This window comes from Tiliqua scincoides, chromosome 3, assembly GCF_035046505.1.
Source record: "Tiliqua scincoides isolate rTilSci1 chromosome 3, rTilSci1.hap2, whole genome shotgun sequence".
Lineage (NCBI taxonomy): Eukaryota > Metazoa > Chordata > Lepidosauria > Squamata > Scincidae > Tiliqua > Tiliqua scincoides.
In genome coordinates, this window is record NC_089823.1 from 119011385 (window position 1) to 119036001 (window position 24617).

The 24617-nt window shown below is 43.9% G+C and overlaps 1 protein-coding gene across 2 annotated transcripts in view; it reads left to right on the plus strand.

The window, feature by feature from the left end:
* The window catches only part of PCDH9 (protocadherin 9), a 963386-nt gene that overhangs the window by 290188 nt on the left and 648581 nt on the right, over window positions 1-24617 (plus strand). The window contains exon 3 of one of the 2 annotated variants that reach the window (XM_066620739.1): window positions 13419-13593. The exons of the other annotated variant lie outside the window; for it this stretch is intronic. Coding sequence (XP_066476836.1) covers window positions 13419-13439 — 21 coding nt within the window. The 3' untranslated portion in view covers window positions 13440-13593. Of the gene's footprint in view, window positions 1-13418; window positions 13594-24617 lie in introns of those variants that run through there. 2 annotated transcript variants of the gene reach the window in all.

A 24617-nucleotide genomic window follows, 5' to 3' on the forward strand; every position in this document is an offset into this window, starting at 1 on the left:
AGCAGCTGGTGAATCGGTCCAATCTGATTGTTTATACCCACAACAGAAAAAGCTATACCTGCTACAATTTTGCATGTGAAGTTGCTATTTATGACACAGAAGGAGAACCACTAAAAAAGTTGGCAGCCCTATATGAGGAAGAGACACAGGGTGCAATCCTAACCAATTTTTCAGAGCTAGCATAGCTGTGCCATTGGGAGATGTGCTGCATCCTGCAGTTGGGGTCAGTCACGGAGGCCTCTTCGAGGTACGGCAGTGTTTGTTTCCTTACCTCAGAGTTGCATTGCCCTTAGGTCAGTGCTGGAAAGTGGGTTAGGATTGCCCCCTAAGAATCCTTTCTGAAAGCTAACCCTCTTCCATACACAGATACACTTGGTAAAGGGGCTTCTCCCAATCATATCCCCCCAGTGCTGACCATCACAAAAGTACCATAAAGGACGTTGTGAGGGTGTGCCTGTTTGCAGCATTAGCAGGAAGGCCAGAGCCTTCCCACCTGTCTCTGGTAAGGAGTGTCATCCGCCAGAGTGTGGAAATGCTGTGCTGAGCAGCACAGAGGTGGGGGATGTAATGGGATAAGGGAGAGTGGTTGGTGATTCAGAGGCTGCATTGGGTCGTGGGTGGGATCAGTGGTACCTCTATCCCATCCCCCTTCCCAGACTTGTCCTGTCCTAGCCTCCTTCCCATCCCCAATGAGGACTTGCTGGCGCAGGTCCGAGTTGACCCATTGCACAGCCTGAGGCTTACACCAGGGCAAGGGGACAACTGCCCTTACCTTGAGGAGTCTTTTCATTTGCTAAACTTCCCTGTGGGATGCAGCATAGTCTGTGCCGGTGCCACTGCGTCAACACAGGGAAGTTTAGATGGGATTGAGCAGTTAGTTAAAATCTCATAGTTATGCTATTCTGGGTCCAGAAAATTATATGCTAATTTTTTTTTTTTAAATAGTATTTTCAAAACTTTGAAATCTTAGGAGTGCATCTACAAAGTCTCAAGGCATTGTGAATCTACACTGCAGAAATGGTTACAACTCTTTGGAGCTTTTTCCGCTATTTTCCCTGAAAACTTAGTTATGCTTCTGAAAGGAAACAGACCTTGCAGGGGAGGGGGCAGCTGTTGTAACCAAAGTAACGTAGGAGGAAAGCAGATGCACTGTGTACTTATGCCCAAGAGTCATGAAGTGCCTTTAAGAAGGATAGAGAAATGCGTAACCCGAAGATACAAGGTTCTTCTATATATTATAGTGTGGTTCTTCTGACAACAATCCACAAGGTAGGTCAATGTTATTATTCATATATGAGGGATGTGATGTAAGGCTGAGAAGTACTGGCTTCACTAAGGTAAAAAAGCAAATTGTGTGTAGGATTGGAGATAGGAGAATGAATGTAGGAGGTAAGTAGAAGAATGCTTTAATTCTTGAAACATTTTGACTGAGAACAGACTTTTCAAGTTAATGTAAAAAAAAACTTTTGAAAAGGTTCTACAGAATCACCATGACCCCCTTGGGATGACTTGTGGTTCTGTTGTTTTTTTTAAGTTCTGCTGAACCTGTTTGAATGTTTTTACTTTCCCTTAAAAAAGATGATGCACAATTGAAATGCATTGGGAAGTAGAGCATACTTCTATCCTCCAAGCCTACCCAAGGTTCTGCGTTTGTTTTCTGGAAGTGCAGGTATACAGCTGCTGTTAATCCTTTTTTTCTCCCCTGTGCTTATGTAAGGTCATTTAACAAGTTCACAGAGACAACATTTGAATTAGGAACTTCCCAGATCACACTATGTAAGTTATTAACCAAGCAAATTATGGATAGTCCAGCCACTTTTGGCATCAGGGCCAAGTCAGACATGATGTTAATCACCTGTGTGTGTTGATTCTTTAGTAAAAAATATTTTTTAGTAAAACATTTTTTTTATTAAAAATAGCAACCAAAGGGCTGTTGGGCTTGGGATCAGGTTCAGTGGAAGAATTATGTAACAATTTCCCTGTGCACTGTGGCTCCTGATGAAAAAGTCTTTCCTGGGACTGCTATATGCCTTAGGACTGTAGATGCTGATTTCCTTCCAAGGCACGTGGTAGCCATGAGCAGGAGGTGGGTGGATGCATTTTCATCAGGTCCTATAGTACAGAGGAGAGAGTTAAATATACCATTTTCCCACCATCATGGTCTCAGTCCTGATTCCCCTCTCCCATGGCTGCTCTTTTCACTTGACAAACAGAATGCACAGGGACTACATGATTAGTATCGTATCTAATTTGGCCCCCAATAGTCAAAACAGCTCCATGTTGGCTTGTTATTGCCAGGTAAAATTGTGATATCCAGGGGTGTGTCCAAGTCACGACTTGAGTTGTGAGCCACTGACTCCGCAACTTGACTCACAACTCATAGCATGTGAATGCCACAACTTGACTTGAAAAAATTTCAAGTGCTTTGAGTTGTGAGTCTGAGTCATTTCAAGTCATGAGTCACAAGTCCTTGAGCAAAAATACACAGAAAAAAGGAAGGTAGTGGTGCTGAGGTATGTAAGTAAGCAAGAACACAGATACATTAAAGAGACAGGAGGGCCCAATCCTATCCAATTTTCCAGCACCGGTGCAGCCGCAATGCAACCCCAAGGTAAGGGAACAAATGTTCCCATACCCAAGGAAGGCCTCTGTGACTACCTCCCCATCACACGATGTAGTGCATGCCCTCATTGGCACGGCTGCACCGGCACTGGAAAATGGATAGGATTGGGCTGTAAGTCATTTCAAGTTCCGACTCTTTTTCTGAGTCACTGGCCTTGAGTCAAGTTGAAGTCAGTGACATCCGTGACTTGAGTCAACTTGAATCATCAAAAACAGCTGCTTAGCAAATGCTCATACCTGGTAATAACTCATCAAATATGTCTCATCAATGCCTTGTAGTCCTCATATCCTACTTGCATTTACATCTTACATTTCTGTAGTCCTACTCAGAAACATAAGTTTCAAAACTCAGACTGACAAAATAATGCTATGCAAAGTTTCTAGAAATATTTTGCAATATTGCTACAAAATGACAGTCTTTTCTTTTGAGACATCCTTGCTGTCATTCTTTTTTAGGATGAAACTGAATTGCAGCACCTGGATTCTAATTTTATTTATCCCAGTTTCATTTATATCATTCATTTCGGGCGCAGTCCTAACCAACTTTCCAGCACTGAGATAAAGGCAATGCAGCTCCTGTTGGAGGAAATTACTAAATAGTTTCCTATTTGGGGGGGAAGCAGAGTAGCTTAAGCAGCGAACCCCCCTTTGGGTATCACCCCAGGGAACCTCCCTCACCCGGCTGACTGCTAATTGATAAAAAAGACAAAGGCTTGTTAAAGTTGCAAAAAGAAGTTATTTACTTACAGTTCCATTGAGTGTATATTTACAGCATCTGATTAGGATCAGAGGTTCAGCTATTACTTAGAGATAGCAAGGCCCTGGAGCTGCCTCGCCCTGTATGCCTTGTGCTCAAGATGGCCTGGGCATCAGAGCCCTGGTGTGCACATCTTAACAGGTCGGTGGTCAGAGGACAAGACCTCAGAGGAGAAGGGAAGGGTAAAGGGTTAGGGCCACGCCGCACAAGGATCACAGAGAGAATAGGTAGAAAGGTCAGATTCACTGGGCCATAGCTTGACCCCTTCTGGACAGCATCCTGTGCCCTCTGGACAGCAGACGGAGTTGCACCAACTCCAACAGCTCCAAGGTAAGGGAACAAACATTCCCTTACTTTGAGGAGACCTCCATGACTGCCCCCCAACTGCTGGATGCAGCACATTGGCACAGCTGTGTCAGTGCTGGAAAACTGGTTAGGATTTGGGCCTTCATTAATTTATCTATATCTTTTTCATTTATAGTCACCCTACTACTGTATTAAACAAAAAAAATTGGCAGAAGACTCTAAGTGACTAAAATTAAGTTTGAGAATTAAGGCAAGGAGGTTCTAGGGAATTTGGTTCATCACATTCATCACATAAACATAAAAACAACAAAATCAACTAGTGGAAGGTACACATTTTTCATTTCAACAAGGAGTGATGGATGAAATGCCAAGTTCCATCCCCAGTATCAGCTACTGCTCTCCCTTCTTCATGCTGCCTAAAAGTGGGGAGACAAGAGAGGCATTGAATGAAAATCTGAGTGTATTCTTACATGCCAAACTATCTATGAGTATTGAGTCTATAATTGGCAACATCCATTGTCAGCACTTGACATCCAAGGCATAAGTACATTTTGATGTCAAATAGTGTACATGCATACCTGTGATCACCTTATAGTGTTCATCACCTAGGAGATGAGAGTAGCATACTGGAGTGGCTAAGAGAGTGAACTGTGAACAAGAAATCGCTCGTTCAAATCCACCTCAGCCTTGAATTCAGAAGATAGCCTTACAAAAATTGTTATCTCTGAGCCTCAGACCTCATTGAAGCAATTGGAGGGTACTTCAAAATGCATTTAATCTGTAATGCATGTCATTTGGCCCTTTCTCTCTACTGCAAATAGTCTGCTTTGCCTGGCAACCTGTTAGCAGAAACTTGTCTGTCTGCTGCTTTTATTTTATTTTATTGTACAGTACCTAGCACAACATTAAGCACTTTATGGAAAATATTGTTGCTTTTCAGGTTATTTAAATACATATTTTGAATTTAAAATTTTTGTTTTATAATTATGAGCAAAACATTGAGTAAATTCTCTCAGAAAGGAAAACAGTAATATTAGTAGTACTGCTCTTCTGACTACTTCTTTTCTTTTATCTTCATGGATAAAATTGCCCACATCCATTGCAGCGTGGATTCCACAGCACTAAGTTCAGCTGAGGTTCCCAAGACATCTGTTGGCCTTGTTATTTTGGGTTACTTTCATCGTGTATAACCTGAGGATATAACCTGAGGATGTGGCAGGATCCTTTGCAGCATGAAACCACCCACCTACCTGCGTGGCCCTTACCCAGCTTGGCTTATTGGAACTGTCTGGGGAAATCTGACCAAGTGAACAAGGAGGGTTAAATTCATTTGTGACAGAGGGTGGGTTGCTACCAGTACTGCAACTGTCTGTGGTTCCCTCCCCCTGAAGAAGCCATCCCTGGACTCCTCTGGGCTGAGTGCCAGCCAACTTAAAATCTGTGTTTTTTGAACCAAGCGTTACCAATATGTGGATGACACCAAGCAGTGTCACCTAATTCCAGGGAGTCAGTCCAAATCCTGGAGTGCTGTCCGAAGGCGGTTAGGGACTGGATGAGATGAATGAATATGCTGACAGATCACGGAGGTGTCAAGGAGGGATAGGGTTGTAATCATGGGGGACTTCAATTATCCTCACATCGACTGGGTCAATTTGTGTTCTGGTCACAAAAAAGAGACCAGATTTCTTGACATGCTAAATGACTGTGCCTTAGAGCAGCTAGTCATGGAGCCCATCAGAGGTGACTCTGGATTTAATATTGTGCGGTGCTCAGGACTTGGTTAGAGATGTTAATGTTACTGAGCCTTTGGGGAACAGTAACCATGCTGCGATCCGTTTCGACATGCACATCGGGGAAGAATACCAGGCAAATCTCTCACAAAAACTCTTAACCTCCGATGGACGGACTTCCCTCAGATGAGGAGGCTGGTTAGAAGGAGGTTGAAAGGGAGGGTAAAAAGAGTCCAATCTCTCCAGAGTGCATGGGGGCTGCTTAAAACTACAGTAATAGAGGTCCAGCAGAGGTGTATACCACAAAGGAAGAAGGGCTTGACTAAGTCCAGGAGGGTGACTGCATGGCTAACAAACCAAGTTAGAGAGGCCGTAAAGGGCAAGGAAGCTTCCTTTCGTAAATGGAAGCCTTGCCCGAATGAGGAGAATAAAAAGGAACTTAAGCCGTGGCAAAAGAAATGTAAAAAGGTGATATGGAAGGTGATAGAGATGGCAGAGAAATTAAATGAGTTATTTGCATCTGTCTTCACGGCAGAAGACCTTGGGCAGATACCACTGCCTGAACGGCCCCTCCTGACTAAGGAATTAAGGGCGCAATCCTAACCCCTTATGTCAGTGCGTTCCAGCACTGACTTAAGGGCAATGCAGCTCCGAGGGAAGGGAACAAACATTCCCTTCCTTTGAGGAGGCCTCCGTGAGTGACACCCAACTGCAGGATGCAGCACACATCCCATTGGTACAGATATGCCAGTGCAGTAAAGCACTGACATAAGGGGTTAGGATTGCACCCCAAGTCAGACAGAGGTTAAAAGAGAAGTTGTTTCAGACCTAATTGACAAATTAAAGATCAATAAGTCACCGGGCCCAGATGGCATCCACCCAAGTCAGTAAGGAACTGAAGAATGAAGTTGCTGATCTCTTGACTAAAATATACTACTTGTCCCTTAAAACGGCCACGGTGCCAGAAGACTGGAGGATAGCAAATGTCACACAGATTTTTCAAAAGGGAAGGGGACCCGGGAAACTATAGGCCAGTCAGCCTAACAGCTATTCCAGGTAAGATGGTGGAATGCCTCATCAAAGATAGAATCTCAAAACACATAGACGAACAAGCCTTGCTGAGAGAGAATCAGCATGGCTTCTGTAAGGGTAAGTCTTGCCTCACGAACTTTTTAGAATTCTTTGAAAAGGTCAACAGGCATGTGGATGTGGGAGAACCCATGGACATTATATATCTGAAGGTGTTCGACACAGTCCTTCACCAAAGGCTGCAGAGAAAACTCCATAGTCAGGGAACTAGAGGGCAGGTCCTCTCATGGATTGGAAACTGGTTGAACACCAGGAAACAGAGAGTGGGTGTCAATGGACAATTTTCACAATGGAGAGAGGTGAAAAGCGGTGTGCCCCAAGGATCTGTCCTGGGACCAGTGCTTTTCAACGTCTTCATAAATGACCTGGAGACAGGGTTGAGCAGCGAGGTGGCTAAGTTTGCAGACGACACCAAATTTTTCTGTGTGGTGAAGACCAGAAGTGATTGTGAGGAGCTCCAGAAGGATCTCTTCAAACTAGCAGAATGGGCAGCAGAATGGCAGATATGTTTCAATGTAAGTAAGTCATGCACATTGGGGCAAAAAATCAAAACTTCACATATAGGCTGCTGGGTTCCAAGCTTTCTGTGACAGATCAGGAGAGAGATCTTGGGGGTGGTGGTGGACAGGTTGATGAAAGTGTCGACCCAGTGTGCGGCGGCAGTGAAGAAGGCCAATTCTATGCTTGGGAGCATTAGAAAATGTATTGAGAACAAAACGGCTAATATTATAATGCCGTTGTACAAATCGATGGTAAGGCCACACCTGGAGTATTGTGTCCAGTTCTGGTCACCACATCTCAAAAAGGATATAGGAAAAGCTGCAAAAGAGAGCAACTAAGATGATTACTGGGCTGGGGCACCTTCCTTCCGAGGAAAGGCTATAGCGTCTGGGGCTCTTCAGCCTAGAAAAAAGGCACCTGAGAGGAGACATGATTGAGACATACAAAATTATGCACAGGAAGGACAGAGTGGATAGAGTGATGCTCTTTACACTCTGATGTAACACCAGAACCAGGGGACATCCACTGAAATTGAGTGTTGGGAGCATTAGGACAGACAAAATAAAATATTTCTTCACTCAGCATGTGGTTGGTCTGTGGAACTCCTTGCCGCAGAATGTGGTGATGGCATCTGGCCTGGATGCCTTTAAAAGGGGATTGGACAAATTTCTGGAGGAAAAATGCATTATGGGTTACAAGCCATGATGTGTATGTGCAACCTCCTGATTTTAGAAATGGGCTATATCAGATGCAAGGGAGGGCACCAGTATGAGGTGTCTTGTTATCAGGCGTGCTCCCTGGGGCATTTGGTAGGCCGCTGTGAGATACAGGAAGCTGGACTAGATGGGCCTATGGCCTGATCCAGCTGGGCTGTTCTCATCTTAAATCTAGGCAAACCTCTTGGTTTGGAAATTCACAATGCAGGTACTGGATCATCAACCTGAATGTAGTTTCACCCTCTCTGCAAGAGCAGATCCACAGTCTGGTGATTCTCCTGGACTGTCTTTCTGGATCACCAGGTGGCAAGATTGGGAAGCCTTTTGCACAGATAAGGTTGGTGCACTGGCTGTAGTCATATTTAAATCAATTGGACCTAACCATGGCAGTCCAGGCTTTGTTTATATCAAGAGCTGACTATTGCAGCGATTCCCAAACTCTCCGGGAGTTTGGGAGCTGCAGTAAGTCTTTGCGGGGGAAGGAGGAATACAGCAACACGATCCCCAGGATCCCTGCACCCCCTGGGAGGCCGCTACTGCTGCTGGTGAGTAAAATGAAGCTTCTGTCACCCCTGGCAGTGGTGCATTCCTGGGGAATATGTTGCTGCGTTCCTCATCCCCACCCCTTAAAGGGGCAAAGACAGAGCTCCTCAGGCTGGAACATCATGAGAGCCTAGTTTGAGAACTTCTGGACTACTGTAAGCTGCACTGGCTACCAGTTCATTCCCAGCATAATTCAAGGAGGTGGTTTGGACCTTTAAAGCCTTTCATGGTTTGGAACCAAAGAATCTAAAGGACCACCTTCTTTCAATATCACTGGCTGAACTGATGACCTGCATGATAATTGGGCCCTCCCATATTATGATCATAAAATGATCAAAATTTGCATATTTTCTCTCCTGTCATTTGCAGCTAATGAGAAAGAAGTGCCTACATGAGAACAAAATGCTTACTTCTAGCCTTCATCTGCTTAATGACATAATTTCCTACTTAATGATGTCACTTCTGACCCTCAGCAGGCATCATGCGTGTTATTCAGCCCACAGTATGAAATGAGTTTGACACCCCTGTCTTAAAAAGTGATGCCATAGGTCTGCTGTTCAATTTCTTGGCCATTGGCTGTGGGATCCTGCAGGGTTTCATCTTGCCCTCCATACTATTGATTGTCCACATGAAGCTTCTGGGTTGGCAGTGTCTGGAGATTTGGGGCATGGTGTCATCACTATGCTGATAACACCCAGCTCTGTGTCTCATTTTCAGGGAAGCTATAGAAACTAAACCAATTGCTGGGAGCTTTGAAGGACTGAATTTGGGCGAATAACTGAAACTGAATCCAGACAAGACAGATCAGTAAGAAAGCCAATTTGAAATGGGTTTACAACCTGTTCTGGATGAGGCTATAGCTCTTGGGGGCTGTCCTGGATCCAATTTTTTGCATGGAGTTCCAGGTGGCAGCTGTGGCCAGGATTGGCTTCAGCTGGTGTGCCAGCTGCAGCCCTTCCTGAAAAAAGCATATCTGGCAGCAGTGATTATGCTTTAGTTGCATCACAACTGGACTACTGCAATGTATTCTGCCTGAAGCTCTCCATGAAGGAGATTTAGGGCCCAGTCCTTACTGCCAGTGCGCACTGTCACAAACATGCTGTAAGGCATGTTGTGGCCCTCAGCGCTGGTGCTAGCTCAGTGCTGGCTGGCACTGATCTAGCACCGGTGAACTGCCGTTGCTTTGCCACTCTGCAGTTGTGCAGACCGCCAGGTGGTGGAGAGCATGGGGGGAGGCAGGGAGGAGGTGTTCTGGGGCAGAGGGAATGGCGGGGGGAAGGCAGGAAGGAGGCGTGCGGGAGGAGGGAGGGAAGTGGGACTGGTGGAGCTTCACTCCACTGGATCCTGAGTCTGTGTGTTTCGCCACCAGCCTGACATGGAGGTTTTTGATTCTACAGTGACCCTTCGGTTGCCATGGAATCAAGTTGCCTCATTGCAAGGCCACTCACCTTACCCGGGGAAAGGGGACGAAAGTCCCCTTCTCCCGAGGAACCGCCGGCGCTGCCTTGGTTGCGCTCAGGATGTAGCAGCAGCCATTTTCAGTACCACTGCAGCCCTGCACACCGGGCAGCTCAGGATTGGGCTGATAGAAGCTATAACTAGTGTAGAACGCAGTGACTGGGGCCTCTTAGGTCAGAGTCAGGTCAGACTGGGGCCTCTTAGGGCATATTAGGCCAGTGCTTTTTGATCTGTGTTGGCTTGCAGCTTGCCTTTGGTGCCCAACTCAAGGTGCTCAAGGTTTCTATGATCCAGAAAGCCTCATATGGCTTGATGCCTGGATACTTAAAGGACCACATCCTCACACATGAACCTGTTTGCATGTTGCTTTCATAATTGGAGGCCCCTTTGCTTGCTGAGAAACAGCTACTGGGGATGCCAGAGAGGGCCTTTTCAGTAGTGGCATCAAGTTGTGGAATACCTCCCCCGGGAGGCCCAGTTGACCCTGATGCTGGCAATGTTAAAGATGTTTGTTCAAATCTACTTCTTTTCTTTAGCTTTTTGTTAGTTTGTCTGCTCTTTGTTTTTCTCCCTTCATCTTAGTTATTGCTTCTCTCTGCTCTTAGATTTGCTTTGAAGTGTTTGTTGTTTTGAATTTTTTTTGTTTGTATATTGTAAGCTCCCTTGAGTGGAACTGTAAGATGGTGAATAAATCTTTCAAATAAGTAAAAAATAAATAGGACTGGCCAGCTCTTTTCAAATGAAAAAACCGATAACAACAACAGACTACAAACAAATACTGGTGTGAAGAGGAACAGTTGCTTCCCCCCTGGTAAATATAAGAGGGCACCACTTTAAAAGATGTTCCTTTGCCCAGTTAGCAGAGGTAAAACAAAATTACATGTGGGATATGTGGGGGGGGGGGTGTATGCACATACACATGTGCATTCACACATATACACAGATTTCCAAAGGCCTGACACCTCTGGGATTTGCGTTTCCTGATGTATGTGTTTCATTAGCTTTTTTAATGCTTAAAAGTTTTTTTTCCTCCCAAGCATTTTTGTAGAGCCTTTAGAAGTTGTGTTGGTTAATTTGTCCTTCCTAGTATGCTAAGGGGAATCCTTAAGGTAATAAATAGAGGCATAAAGCTCTTCAGGCTATGAAGCACATGGTGGAAGGCAAGAGAATGAAATGTGGAAAGACAAACCCTAAGGAAAGGATGCTGTTAGTTTACACCTAGCAAGGGGATTATTTTTTTTCCATATGAAGTCAGCACTTATGATCACATCAGTGGACTGCTGATATATGAGAAAGTCCTGGCTCCTTGGGAGCAACTTCGGTGCAAAATTAAATGGGGATGTGCAGTCAGGAAGCACTGCTGGTTTTCCTGTTTATTCCTTAGCATAGCCTTGCTGTTTGATAACAGTGACTGTGGTGATAGGGACTGGTGAGGTAGTAGAATCCAGGACATGCTGGGCGCTCAGATGGAGGAGTTTGTGATTACCAAAATATTTTCATGGACCTGCAGCTACATCTGGTCTGTGGATTTCTGTTTATACCCCAGATTTCCTAACATAAACCTATCAAATAAAATTTTACAAAAATATGTCAGCAAAACTTTATTAATATTATTGTCTACAACTGTAGTTTATCAACATAAGTAGCTATGCAGGGATTTAAAAGAAAAAGTATTTCTCTGAAAAGCTTGCAAAGTCAGGCTTTGGTTGGTCTCCTTGTGGCAGGAACATCATAAGTCTCAGCCAATGGGCAGAATTTTATACTTCTAAGTACATCTTAAGTGGAGATTTCTACATGTTTATCCTTGATTTTTCACATGAAATGCAGCGATGCCAAAATAGCTGTGGCTGCATCCTGCGGTGGGGGGGGGGTGTTAAGCCTCCAGCACACAGAGGTGTCTACTTGAACTTGCTGGCACAGGTCTGCATTAACATGAGGCCGTGGAATCAGTTCCAGAAATGCTAGGATTTGGCAGCTGCTGCCGCCGCTAAAACCACCCCCTTCCTGAAGTTGATCTGCCCATCCGACTTGTGACCTCCCCATGTTGCCTCAGCCTTCCTACCTGCACTCCTGCAGCAAGCAGAGGCACATGGTGTTGGAGTGTTTTTTGTGACTGTCATAAGGAACGTCTGTTCCACCAGTGTTAATGTGCAATAGGATTGGGCTCTTAGGTCTGCATTATATTGCTTAGAACACTATCTGTACATCTGAAAAGGGAGCATGATATACACTAGTCATTTAGGGATAATAATACACATGATGTGGACACAGAAAAAAAAACCACATATGTTTTAGGACAAGTGTCCTGAATATCCACACAACAGAGAGACATTGGTTTCCTCATAATGTATTCCGGATTGGGTTACAGAATTACTTTGACATGTGCTGTAATATATTATGTGCCTATACACAAGAGCAACATTATGTGCTTCTGGACCTTTGGGATGTGATTTTCATCAGGACCATGGCACGGAGGAAAGGATTACATTCTCCCTCCTGTTTCACAGCCTGATCCTGATCACAAAAATACCCTGTAGTTGCTATTAAACACAGGGTCAAACTGGATGTGTTTCTGATTGCACAACATGGACCAATGGGAGGGATTTGTTTTATTTAAAAGTAGTGCATAGGAGGAAGGCAAAACATGGTAGAAACACAGTGGGGAGTAGTGGGGCTTTGGTACTTTCGTCCCACTGCAGTTTTGATTTGGGTCATGTCCGAATGCACTTTTTTTAGCTGAGAAAAAAAAAATTAATTTAAACCAATAGATGCTTTTCCCCCCACTAAAGCTAGCATGCAGGATAGTTGCAATCAGAACCAGAACCAGGTTCAGTTATGGATGATGACTAGGATGCTTCAGTGGTGGTGTCACATCTTTGGACTCCCTCCCTAAAGAGGCCCACCAAGTGTGCTAGCGCAGTGATAGATGAGGAAGCTGGTGAAAGTTTTTATTTATCTCAGAGAGGACGCATGTGCTACTTAATCAGCTGTATTGTTCAGTTGTATGCCTGCGCTAGAGTCATCTTAGATGCATGATTATAGCATGTGTAATTTTATTCTATACTATTAGTTTCAGTTCATATTTGGCTCTCATACAATTGTTGAGAAAGGCAGAATATAAATATTGCAAATAATCTGGAAACATTAGGGAGGGATTTTAACCTTGCTTGGTACCATGGGTTTGTATTAACATAGTTTAAGTATCATTTTTTAAAATGATTCGTAGCATAATATAGTGTAAACAGACTATTCTGCTGATTGTTTTAGAAATGTTGTAACCTATCCTGAACATCTGGAATATCAATTTAAATATACAGATACTTTTATAGCTGAAAGGCCTACCCAGTTTGTAACCCACCAAACTAAACTTAGCCAACCAGCCATGCCCTGTGACTTGCCAGGTACTTCATAATCCCTCAGTTTTAGCAGTCTCATGAGGGAACACAAAAGCTGGAGGTTTCTTTAGTCCCTGGTAGGCCACCATATGCGACTGAGGGCTGAGTTTAGCTTAGTAGGTCACATATTGTTTGGGCTTGACATGTGATGTTTATATATGTAGTCAGTTATGTAGCCAGAAAATTTAAAAAACAGCCTATATTTAGGATGTTAATGTCCTAAAGTCCCCCAGGTGGTCTTATCTCTTTGGTCTCTCTCTCTCTCTCTCTCTCTCTCTCTCCTCTCTCTCTCTCTCTCAAGTGCACCCCACCCTCTCCCTGAGAGAATCAATGCCTGCTTCAGCATTCCTGGCTCCCTGGAGGCTACATCCAAAATGGCACAGCACCACTTTCCTTGAAGACCTACCTTCCTTCTCTGCTGAGAAGGGTGCGAGCATCCAAGAAGATGTCTTGGGATGCAGAACCAAAGACCATACCCAGAAACATGCTACATTTCCTTTCTTTGAATTGGTCTTCCTTATTATGAAGAGACTTGGATATAATGGAAGAGATGGCACTTCACGTCCTGCTAGCCAGGCTTTTGCCCTTCCACATTTGTAAGAGAGAAAAGTGGGCCCAAAACAAGGTTTCCTTGGCTGTCATTTTAGAAAGGCAATCTTCCTCTCACCTTCCAACACATTACTAGTAGAGTGCCCTGAATCAACATCTCAAGCCAAATGCCCTTTGTATACCTGATAGCAAAACACTCCTTCCTTATTACACATTTTATTGAGAAAATAGCACTTTTGTTTGTGACTATTACACTCCCTTCAGACAGGGATTTTCCCCTCAAAATATGTAAACATTTGTGCCAATGAATGCATGTTTTGCTGCCTTTTAAATGATTGGAGAATGCATATATTCGTTCTGCAATATCAAGTTTGCAAGTTTGAAAATAGACTTCCATGAGTGCTTCACAATACAGATCACATCTGTTTTACTAGTGGTAGAGCTTATAAAGGCAAATAACTGTCCTCACCCAGTGGAAAAGATTGATATTACTTGATCAATATTAGTTACCTTGCTTTACATTCACTTTTAGTAGGCGCATAAAAAACAATATACAGATTCTTTGTAAGAACATAGGAAAAGCTCTGCTGGATCAGGTGAAGGGACCATTTAGTCCAGTTTTCTGTTTCCCACAGTAGCTCACCAGATGCCTCTGGGAAGCCACAAGCTGGAGAGAAAGGCATATTTTTCAGCCACTGTTGTTCCTCTGCAACTGGTATTCATACTGCTGCTTTCTCCAAAGTATATCTGAATTGTGTTTGGGAACTTTAAAAGCTGTCTCCTATGGAGTCAAACCATTGGTTCATCTAGCTCAGTATTTTCAGCACTGACTGGCAGCAGCTCTCCAAGGTTGAAGGCAGGAGTTTTTCTCTACCCTATCCGGGGATTGGACCTGCATGGGGCAGGGGGAGGCTGAAGGGGTGCATCCCAGGGCTGTGGCTTCCAGGAAAGGTAATACCAGGCGAGACCACCCTCAAATGGAAGGGGGAGTTTGCAGATTTCTTTGTACTTATCAGTCTCCTCTTTTGGACCTGGGAGAGTGGAGGAAAAGCTGCCCAGATGGGCATGTTCTGGCTATCCTTGATCTATCCATAATAGGTTCTGCAGCTGTGATTGCTTTGCTAGGATGGAGTGTTCTAATAGTCCTCCCCTTTCCATTATAATGCTCAGACCCAGGCTGGTAAGTTCATGGGACCTAGGATGGAGTTTTGAGATCCCACTAGCTGGAATGGCAACAGCACGGTGTGAGTTCTCTATACATTGCACATTTCTAGGTCATGGGGACTGGATGTGGATGGACACATATTTGCCCTCCCCCCCCCCAACACACACACATGCACACCATGACTCCTTGTGCATGCAGACAGGAAGCTAGATCATGCCCCAAGCTCTTAGGTAACACATTTGGTGAAAGTCAGTTTATCTGTAAGAGACCAAACATTTCACAGCATAACTTAAATGGTTTGGCACATAGTTTCCGGATATCTACTGGCAGTAAAGAGCAAAGCAACAGGAAGAAGAAAGATTATCAACAGGCATTTGTCAAATGAACAAATTCATTTTAAAATATTTCTACTTGATTCATAATAACTTGTCCAGCTGTACCTGGGAAAAAGAAAATAATTCATAGCCAAATGACAGCTTAATTTTGCAGCCACTTTTCACTTGGGAACCTACCCAAAGGATCAATGGTAGAACTTTGCCTGGAGTTCTTGCTGGCTTAAACTGAAAATTGGTATCTACCTGTGGCTTGCATAGATCTTGAGAGAAGCATTTGTAATAAAGTGGCACAGAGAATGAATATGTTTCATGTAGTGTGTTGTTTGGAGGGGGGGAGGGAAATCACCAAGTTCCGTATTTATCAGCATTTCTAGATATCTGTCAACCATTGAGTGGTGTCTGTAATCCATGTTTTTAAAAATGTAAATCACTGTGGTGTAATATATGAAAGAAATAAAACTTAGAATGTTGTCTAAGGCTGATTCTCATTCCTGGAATAAATCCACTCTCTTATACCACAATAGTACAGAAATTGGTGCATTTTTTCTCTTCTCCATTGCACAATGAGCTTTCATCAGAACCAGTATAAGATTTATTAACCAGTATAAGATTCAGAGATTTATTGGAGCCTCTCGGGCAGATTTCAGTAGTTCTCCCTTGGACTTCATATAGTGATCATCTGTTGGTCTATCTCAGGGGTGCCCAAACCCCGGCCCTGGGGCCACTTGTGGCCCTCAAGGCCTCTCAATGCGGCCCTCAGGGAGCCTCCAGTCTCCAATGAGCCTCTGGCCCTCCGGAGATTTGTTGAAGCCCACACTGGCCCAATGCAACTTCTCTCTGCGTGAGGGCGACTGTTTGACCTCTTACGTGAGCTGTGGAATGAGGGCTCCCTCCACTGCTTGCTCTTTCACATCTGTGATGCAGCAGTGACAGCAAAGGAAAGGACAGCCTTGCTTTGTGCAAGGCCTTTTATAGGCCTTGAGCTATTGCAAGACCTTCATTCGTTCATATAAGTTCATCTTTAATATATTCATTTATGTAAACTTATGTAAATTTATTCAAATTTTAAATGTAAATTAATTATTTTTTCTCCCTGGCCCCCGACACAGTGTCAGAGCGATGATGTGGCCCTCCTGCCAAAAACTTTGGACACCCCTGGTCTATCTGCTAGATTAGCAGTATATTGGAATCTGTGATTCAGATTGTTACATTGACGGTATTATTTAACTGGTTGCATTATTTTCATGGGTTGAGTTAATTACAATATATGTGAAGCACTTGAACACACAAAAAGCATGATATAAATGATTAGCATTATTGCTAGTACCCTGAATGATGTAATTGAATGGAATGGGAAGGTAGACATGAATTTTCCCTCCACACTCAGAATCCTACTCTTGTGGTCATTTAGTGAAAATGACAGCCAGTAGTGTCAGGCAGAAAAATGTAAATATTTCTTCATACAGAGCTTTGATATTTTGTATGAGTATTCACTGTTACATAATTGGTGATCATGCAATTGTCCAAAAGAGGACTAGCAAATTAATGGAGTACAGTCTTATCCACAGATATGAGCCATGGAAACTGAATGGCACTTCCATGTTCAGAACAGTGCACTTCTAGGTGCAGAAAACACATACAAGGGCTGTTGCCTGATTCACTGCTTGTAAACTTTCCAGAAACATCTGAGCAGTGGCTGTTCGAAAAAGGATCTCAACTACATGGACTTTTCAACCGGAACAACAATCCTTTTCCTGCCTGCAGGGCATCTCAAAGGCAACACTGTTGTTGCCTTTACAGTAGTACATCTGGATCAGTGCTCACTTCAGGCTGCTGTGGGCAAGTTTCAGTCAAGCTGAAGTGGTACCTGAATCAATGCCCAAATGTTCTGCCACCTCCTTTTAAAACAGAAAATTGTTCATGCATCCTGACACCCTCTCCACTTTGAATTACTTTGTTTGGGGTAGGAGTGCTGGGAGAAAAGGTGGGCCACTGGTGCTCTGATCCTCTTTTTGCTTGCACTTGGTGAGCAAGAAGAGAATTGGAGCACAGGGTAGAGTGGATGGTAGGTCAGGGGAAGCAGTGGGCGGACCACGTCCAGGAGGGGAGTGGAGCCAGGATCCGGCATTTAGGCCGGATCCCAACCCCCTCCCAGGTCCTGCCTAGTGCCTGGTTGCTCAGACCTTTACCACCACTTTAGGTGGTGCAGATCTGAGTATCACCATTTGGGCCACTGCCGTGTTGCCCAGGGTAAGGAGAACTGATTCCCCTTGCCCTGAGTTGTGCTGCAGCCAACCCCAACCCTTTGCTGGGTACAGCATAGGCCAGCTGGCCGGGATGTTCCAGTGCAGGATAGGATTAGGCTGCCTGATGGTTTGCCTGAGGAAGAAATTCTAGACCTGATGTGAAGAAACCTCTCTGGGAATTTTTTGTAAGTACTATTGAAATGTTTGGCTTCCCTTGAAATTCTTCAGAATTTCTTCTGAAGGAAGAACCCATAAATTTTCTCTGAATTTTGCTGTTAGTAACATTTCTATGACAACTGTAATCAAAATAGGCCCTAAGATTTGGCCAAAGATAGAATTTGTAAGTAATTGATAGTTCGTTAATTTATAACCAAATAAAACAACTGTCCTCTAGAAAAAGAAATACAGGGGTCCCGTATCTGTGGATCCCATGCAGACCACGCTGCCAGGTGAGCACCAGTGGTAGCAGGAGGAGTGAGTGCCGGTGGTAGCAGGAGGCGGGGAAAGGGCAGGGGGAGGAGAGCCGGGGAGACGGAGCAGGGAGGGAGGGATGGGATTGGTGGAACTTTGCTCCGCTGGATCCGAAGCCTCCATGTTGGGCTCACCGACCTTTGGATTGGTGGTGAATTGAGTAGCCGCACTGTGGGGCTACTGAGCTTACCCGGAGGAAGGGGACGAAAGTCTCCTTCTCCCGAGGTGCCACCAGCGGCCACATTGGGTGTGCAGGATGCGGTGGCAACCATTTTCCGTGCCACCGCAGCAACGCGCCCGGGGCAGTTCAGGATTGGGCTGTCTGTTATCTGTAGATTGTCCATAGGTGACACCACACCTCAGAGAGTCCTCTGAGCCCAGAGGGCTTCCTTGGGCCTCCTAATGCTTTATAAGGCATTTAAATGTCAGCTCTGGCTTCACAGAGTAACTGGATGTTGTGTTATTTTAGCGGCCAGGCTCAATCTGAGCCCAGCATAGGCTGGGCTGGGCTCAAAGGACCCTCCGGAGACAAGGGGAGAAGAGCTCCCCTTGGCTTCGGAGGGTGGGGGCAGGCGTTTGCCCGTATCTGCAGTTTCAAGTAACTGTGAGGGGAGGGTTCTGGAAAAGAACCCCACAAATTTGAGGGGCATGCCTTTATGCTTTCACACAGGAGTTTTTTGGAGGCAGGATTTGCAAAGTGCTCAGTCATGAATTTCATCTGAACCAAGACGCATTTAATTATGCCATTTTGTAGTAGTGAATTAAGCCCTTCTGTTTGAGTTCAGCAGCTATTTGATAATTGCTGTAAATGAAGAACAGAATTTGCCCTGTAGTTTCTATGGGATAAATTGTTGTTTGTCAAATATGCCAGTAAGCCCTAGGTTATTTTCCAATTAAAATTGCTCATCACTCTAGCAATGGTAGCATATGGTTATACAAAAATCTCCTTCCAAAATCATTAATTTAAAATACACAACTGAAGTGTGTGTATGTACCTATAACCCCTACTTGAAATGTGGTCATTCAAGTACCCACTCCAAATGAATGCATTGTGCTCCCTTTTGAAATTCACAGGTGCAAATTGGGCATACCCAATCTTCTAAGGAAGAATGCTGACAAAGCATTCACAGTTTGGATTTTTCCTTTCAATTCATTTGAAGCATTAAATAGAACTGCATTGGATACTCTACCATCATTTGGATATTTGACATTCTCCTCTATATGTGACTGATGACCTCAAACGTGCATATGTAGTTTTGTGGGGAAAATTTGTTTTGCCAAAACATTGAAACTAAAAAATAAATCAACACCCTACTGCCTGCATGTGACAACTGAAACATTCGAGATGATTATTCAGGTTTCCAGTAGCTAACCATTCACAGTTAGCCTGCCATGGGAAAGAAAAGAAGGTGCACGCAACACATTGGCTCTGGGGTCTTCACAGCAAGGTTCGCTCTCAGCCCTGGCTTCTGCTTTCATGCAAACACCTTGGAAAACACATGTGGTCCACTCACGCACTCACTCACTCCTATCTACCACTGCACATATGCAATACATATTCTCAGGTTCAGGTCTGCCCAGCCCAGAATTAAAACAAAATTGGGAAAATTTATAATTATGGAGAGGCCAAAATGCAGTGAATGGCTGTTTGGGGCCATTGACTAGATAGTGAGTAAACAACCTCAAAGGATCACAGTAACCATGAGACTGGTAGTTTTCCAAAATAATATTGATGTTATCAAAAGATATAGAAAATCTGAAAAAGGCATGAGTTGCATGTAAGACTGGTTGTACAGTGGTTTAAGTGATTGTGAATGGAAAAAAAATACATGTAAATATCTCAGTTTGGGCAGGCATAGGTTAAAGTGAAGGCAGGGGAGAGAGAGTAGCTCTGGGCTGTGTTTCCTCAGCCAGAGAAGATCCAATGAGAAAGAAGATTAGTTTAAAACAGGCACTGGGGAATGAAGGGCTTCCAGAGGGATGGGGAGTTGTCACAAGGGTTAGAGAGAGGAGAGAGAAAAGGAATTACCTATCCTTGGTTTGCTGGGTAGACTGGGACATGATGTCCTGTGAAGCAATATAGAGCTACATAGCCTCAGAGCAACTATTTTCAACCATTGTGCTGGGGCACATTGATGTACCACGAATGATCTGCAGGTGTGCTATGGGAGCTTTGGGGAGGTCATTGATTAGGGCCATTGGGGGAATGTGAGCCCCTCACCAGCAGCATGGTGTGCCTTGACAATTTTAGTGCCTTGTCAGTGTGCCGTGAGATGAAAAAGACTGAAAATGCTGGGCTAGAGGGTATGTTGGTGAAAGGAACAGATACCCTGTACAATGAAAACATTAAAAATTATCTGTGAAATTTGGTTTGTTTCCATTTGTTTGAATGAAACAGCTCTTTGGAATAGTAGCAAATGCTTATCCCTTACTTGCAGACACACTTGTCCACACACGCATGCCGAGAAAAGAGAAAGATGACCTTAATATATGATTTGGGGTGGGGGAAAAACTCCATAACAGAGCTTTTTCCTATTTCCTATTGTCATCCTGCCATTTCAGTGTCTATCGCTGAATCAAGAGTTAGTTGGACATAGAAGACTGAAGAGCCTTTTTTCCCTTGGTAAAATGACTGTGAGAGATTAAATACTACTCTTCAGATGTAATGCAGATATCCTCTTGAGATATCAAACTAGGTGATGCCTCCTAGTCAATGGAGTGGCTGAGGTACAAAGGACGACTCTTATTTATGGATAATAGCAGCTATAGAGGGCACAATGTGAGAAAACAATGGTAAGAAGAGTGCTAGACAATTGGAGAGAAGAAGAAGAGGAGGAAAACAAAATTAAAACCTATTAAGAAGGCTGAGTAGGAAGGAAGGAAGGAAGGAAGGAATGTTGATCTCCTCATGAAATGAACAGCAAGTTGCCTCCACTGGTAACTGCCTATTTAACAAGGTACCTAACTGAATTATATGTTTTAGTTTAGCTACCTTTGGTCTAATATTTTCATACCGAGATGCCTGTGCATGTATTATAATTGGTCTTGAAGGCCCCATTAGGTGAACTATTCTATGAATAATACATAGTGAGATGAACTCTGCCTAGCAGGTCTTCCAAGAGATGAGGAACAAAGGCATAAAAGAAATAAATACAGAGGCAGCTTGAGTGGTCTGTCCAAAGTCAAATAGTGTGCAATGTTTCATTTCATATGAGGTCTGATTTTTTTTTTAACTTAAAAAAGACTTTTTAACTTAAGGTAGGAAAGGAAGGCATCTCAGTATTTTGGCTGCTCAAGAGTAGAGATGTGGCTAAGAGACTGAGGTGACATTCCCAATTCAAATCTCATTTCAGCCATGACATTTGACACCCCCCTTACAGCAATATGGAGATAATAACCATCTACCTTGCAGGGTTATTGGGAGAATCAGTGATAGAATGAATGTGATCGTCTTTAAAGTTCAGTACAAAGGCGATCCTCACCTGGAAATAATACCTTCCCACACACCCTTTAGTCTGAATAGCTTCAAATAGGAGCCAGCAACCCATTTTACTGGCCTCCATGGGCCTCAGAATGGCCTGCAGAAGCCTCCAAAAGCCACTTCCCATTTTTGGAGAAAACATCCAGTTTACCATTGAAAACCAGAAGCCGTGGCATACCTAGGCCATCTGCCACCTGGGGTGAGTCCCTAACATTTTGGTGCCCCCCATGACAATTTAATTAATTAATTGAGGCTGCAATCCTATACACACTTTCCTGGGAGTAAGCACCATTGGATACAATGACTTCTGAGTAGACATGCATAAGATTGTGCTCTAAATTTATTATTTGCAAAACGATGTGATTTTGAAAAGTGATTTTACAAATATCACATAAGTATCTAGAAGGCACCAGCTGGATCATGCATCTTATAGTGGCCCACACCACTGTACCAAACCCCATATTTGCAGCATTAGAAAGCATCAAGAAATCACAAGGCCAGATTTGCAGCATGAGATAGCACACTGAAAGCACCATAGATCTGTAAATGCTAGAGGCAGTCTAAAGTGGTTTTATTGGGGGGGGGGGGTGTGTGTTTGAGTGTTATCCAAAATTAAAAAGAGTTGCAAGTAGTGTTGTGTTTTTATTCCAAGTTAGCATTTTAAATATATTTTACTTGCTGTTAAGTGCTCAATATAGTACAAGTACTCTAGGAAGGTGATATAGTGAAAACTGATGCAGCCACAGGCATTCCAGATCTCCTGGTAGGATTTCAAATCTGATGAAGTCAAATGGGAAAAACTGTGTTTTGTAAATTATCAAATGTATTGGAAAGGGTGTTCCAGACACCACAGAAGAGAGTACAAACCACGAAAGAAAAGCTATTTCAATGGGGGGGGGGGGGATATGCAGAATAGCAAAAAACAACAATGCAGAGAGCAACTGCTTAACAGCGCAAGGAGTGCATGTTTGCAACTCAGTGGAAATACTTGCAGATACATGGCAAAGACAAGCTTATGTTAGATGCTTGTGTCGGAAGATTTATGCTGCTAAAGTGTCTCCAAAGATTTCTGTGGCTCCCAACTTTCACCAGCTGTCCTTTGGCTGCAAATTCAGCAGCATTATGGATATGGTCAGTTGGACTGAGAAGTGTGTGTGAGAGACTGAGGGGGGATTTGAAAGGTGGAAGAACAGAAACTGAGGTGTTCCAAGATAAAAAATTTTTCTACTCGTTTTGGGGAGGGAGAGGGTAATCTCAGAGGTTGGAAGGTAGTGGTGGGGAGAGTTGGTGTGTGTGTGGGGGGGGGGAACCTGTCTTGGATTAAATCCTGGAGGTCCTTAACTAGAGGAAAGCAGCGTGGAAGAGACATATGGCATCACTAACAATGAAGACTGCAATCCTATCCAGTCTAACCTGGGAGTAAGCCGCATTGACTTTAATGGGCTTTACTTTTGAGCAGACATGCATTTACTTGGGCTGTAAATAAAGCAGAAAGGGGGGGGGAGCAAGCAAGGCAATGCTTGAGCCCCTGCAGCAGAGTTTAGCTCCATTCCCCTCCCAGGCAGGATGCCATTATGTTAGAAGCCCTGGAAGGGGAGGAAGGAGAACAAAGTGTGTCCATCTTCCACCACCTCCACCACCACCACCTTCCTCCACCCCTTTTTTCCCCACCACCTAAAACCTCCCTGCAGCAGCTTATTGCACAGTAGCTTGGGCAGCCCTGACATGGGGAGGGGAAGTTGGAGCATCACAGATCTCCTTCTGGTCACCAGGGCTAATGGGGGGGGGGAGGCTTCAGCAGGAGGTGGACTAAGGGGGTGGGAGCAAGCAAGCTTGCCCCTACAGACATGCTGCAGCTCAAAAGAAAATGCTGCAAAGATTTTGCACAGTGTAGCACCTGCTTGATCGATTAAAAAAACAAAACAGATCTGTGTGGGTGGGTCACAGCAGTGTCCCCTCCAGGAAGCCTAGCCACGTGCCTGGGGCATTTGCCCTGTCTGCCCCCCTCTAGGTCCATCACTGACCAGACGTGGCTTTCAGAGCCTTCTGCAGGCCATTCTGAAGCCTGTGGAGGCCAATGAAATGGATTGCCAGCTTAGTGCAACCAAGTAGAGGCCTGACCAGCACTACCACAGAGGACTAGGTTGTTTGCGGCGCTGATGAGACTGGAAACTGGTGCACTGGACTGTTAGAACTAATTAAAGATCAGTTTTTTTTAAAAAAGTACTTGCTAATCATTCCTAATCTGTATCCTGTAAGACGCTGCTCCTTATATATATTATGCATATATACTATGCATTCTTAAACTGAAACAAGACATAAATGATACACAAACAAAATATCGTGGGCAAGTGTTTCAGAATCCTGGTTTGGGGGGGGAATTGGTTTGCTGGATCAGATGAATTCAATCTCTTATAGGTAAGATTAAAAAAAATGGATGGTTATACCACCTTACCTTTACTGCTGTATTAATAGTAACAATGAGTTATCACCATATTGGGGCCATTTAGATACCCCTTGGAGACCATTAAATTTAATTGGGGTCTAACCCAAACAGCATTTTGATGAATCTCTCAAATTAAACACACACACACTCACACACACACACATACATGCCATGCCATGCCCATTACACACACCCTGGGGTATGGTGTATGTGAGTGTTAAAGCACCATAGGATGATCATGTAGCCTGTCTTGGACTACTTTTCAAGCAGATGTGTGGTGAAGCAGTTCAGATTGTCCCTCATGCAATTAAAGAAGCTAAGTGGGTAGTGAGAGAAGGGCCAGTGTAAGTGCTCATAGTCACCACCAGCAGTCAGTAGGTCAGTTAAAATGTCAATGAAACTGGCTCATAGTTGGAACAAACATATATGAAATCCTATTTGAACCCACGTTTTATAAGTTGGTTTCTATCCTTGTGCTAGGCAGAAACAGAGAGGAACCCATGCCACATTAAGCCCAGTCACATAGCACTAAAACATGGTTTAACATCATATCTGAACTGGGTGTCTGAGTCTCAAGTAGACCAAGTAGGAAGAAAATTTTTCTACACGTGTTATGCCACTCAGGTCAGTTAAGGATCCTTCCAGAAGCATAGGAGGGTTAATGTGTGACATTACTGAACACACCAATTGCCATAAAAACCTTTGCCTTCATACTGAAAAGCTTTAGTAACAAGGGTCAAGGGATATGCAAGTCTGACCTTTTCCTATTTATGGCCATCTCAGATAACTCTGCGTTATACTGTGGCT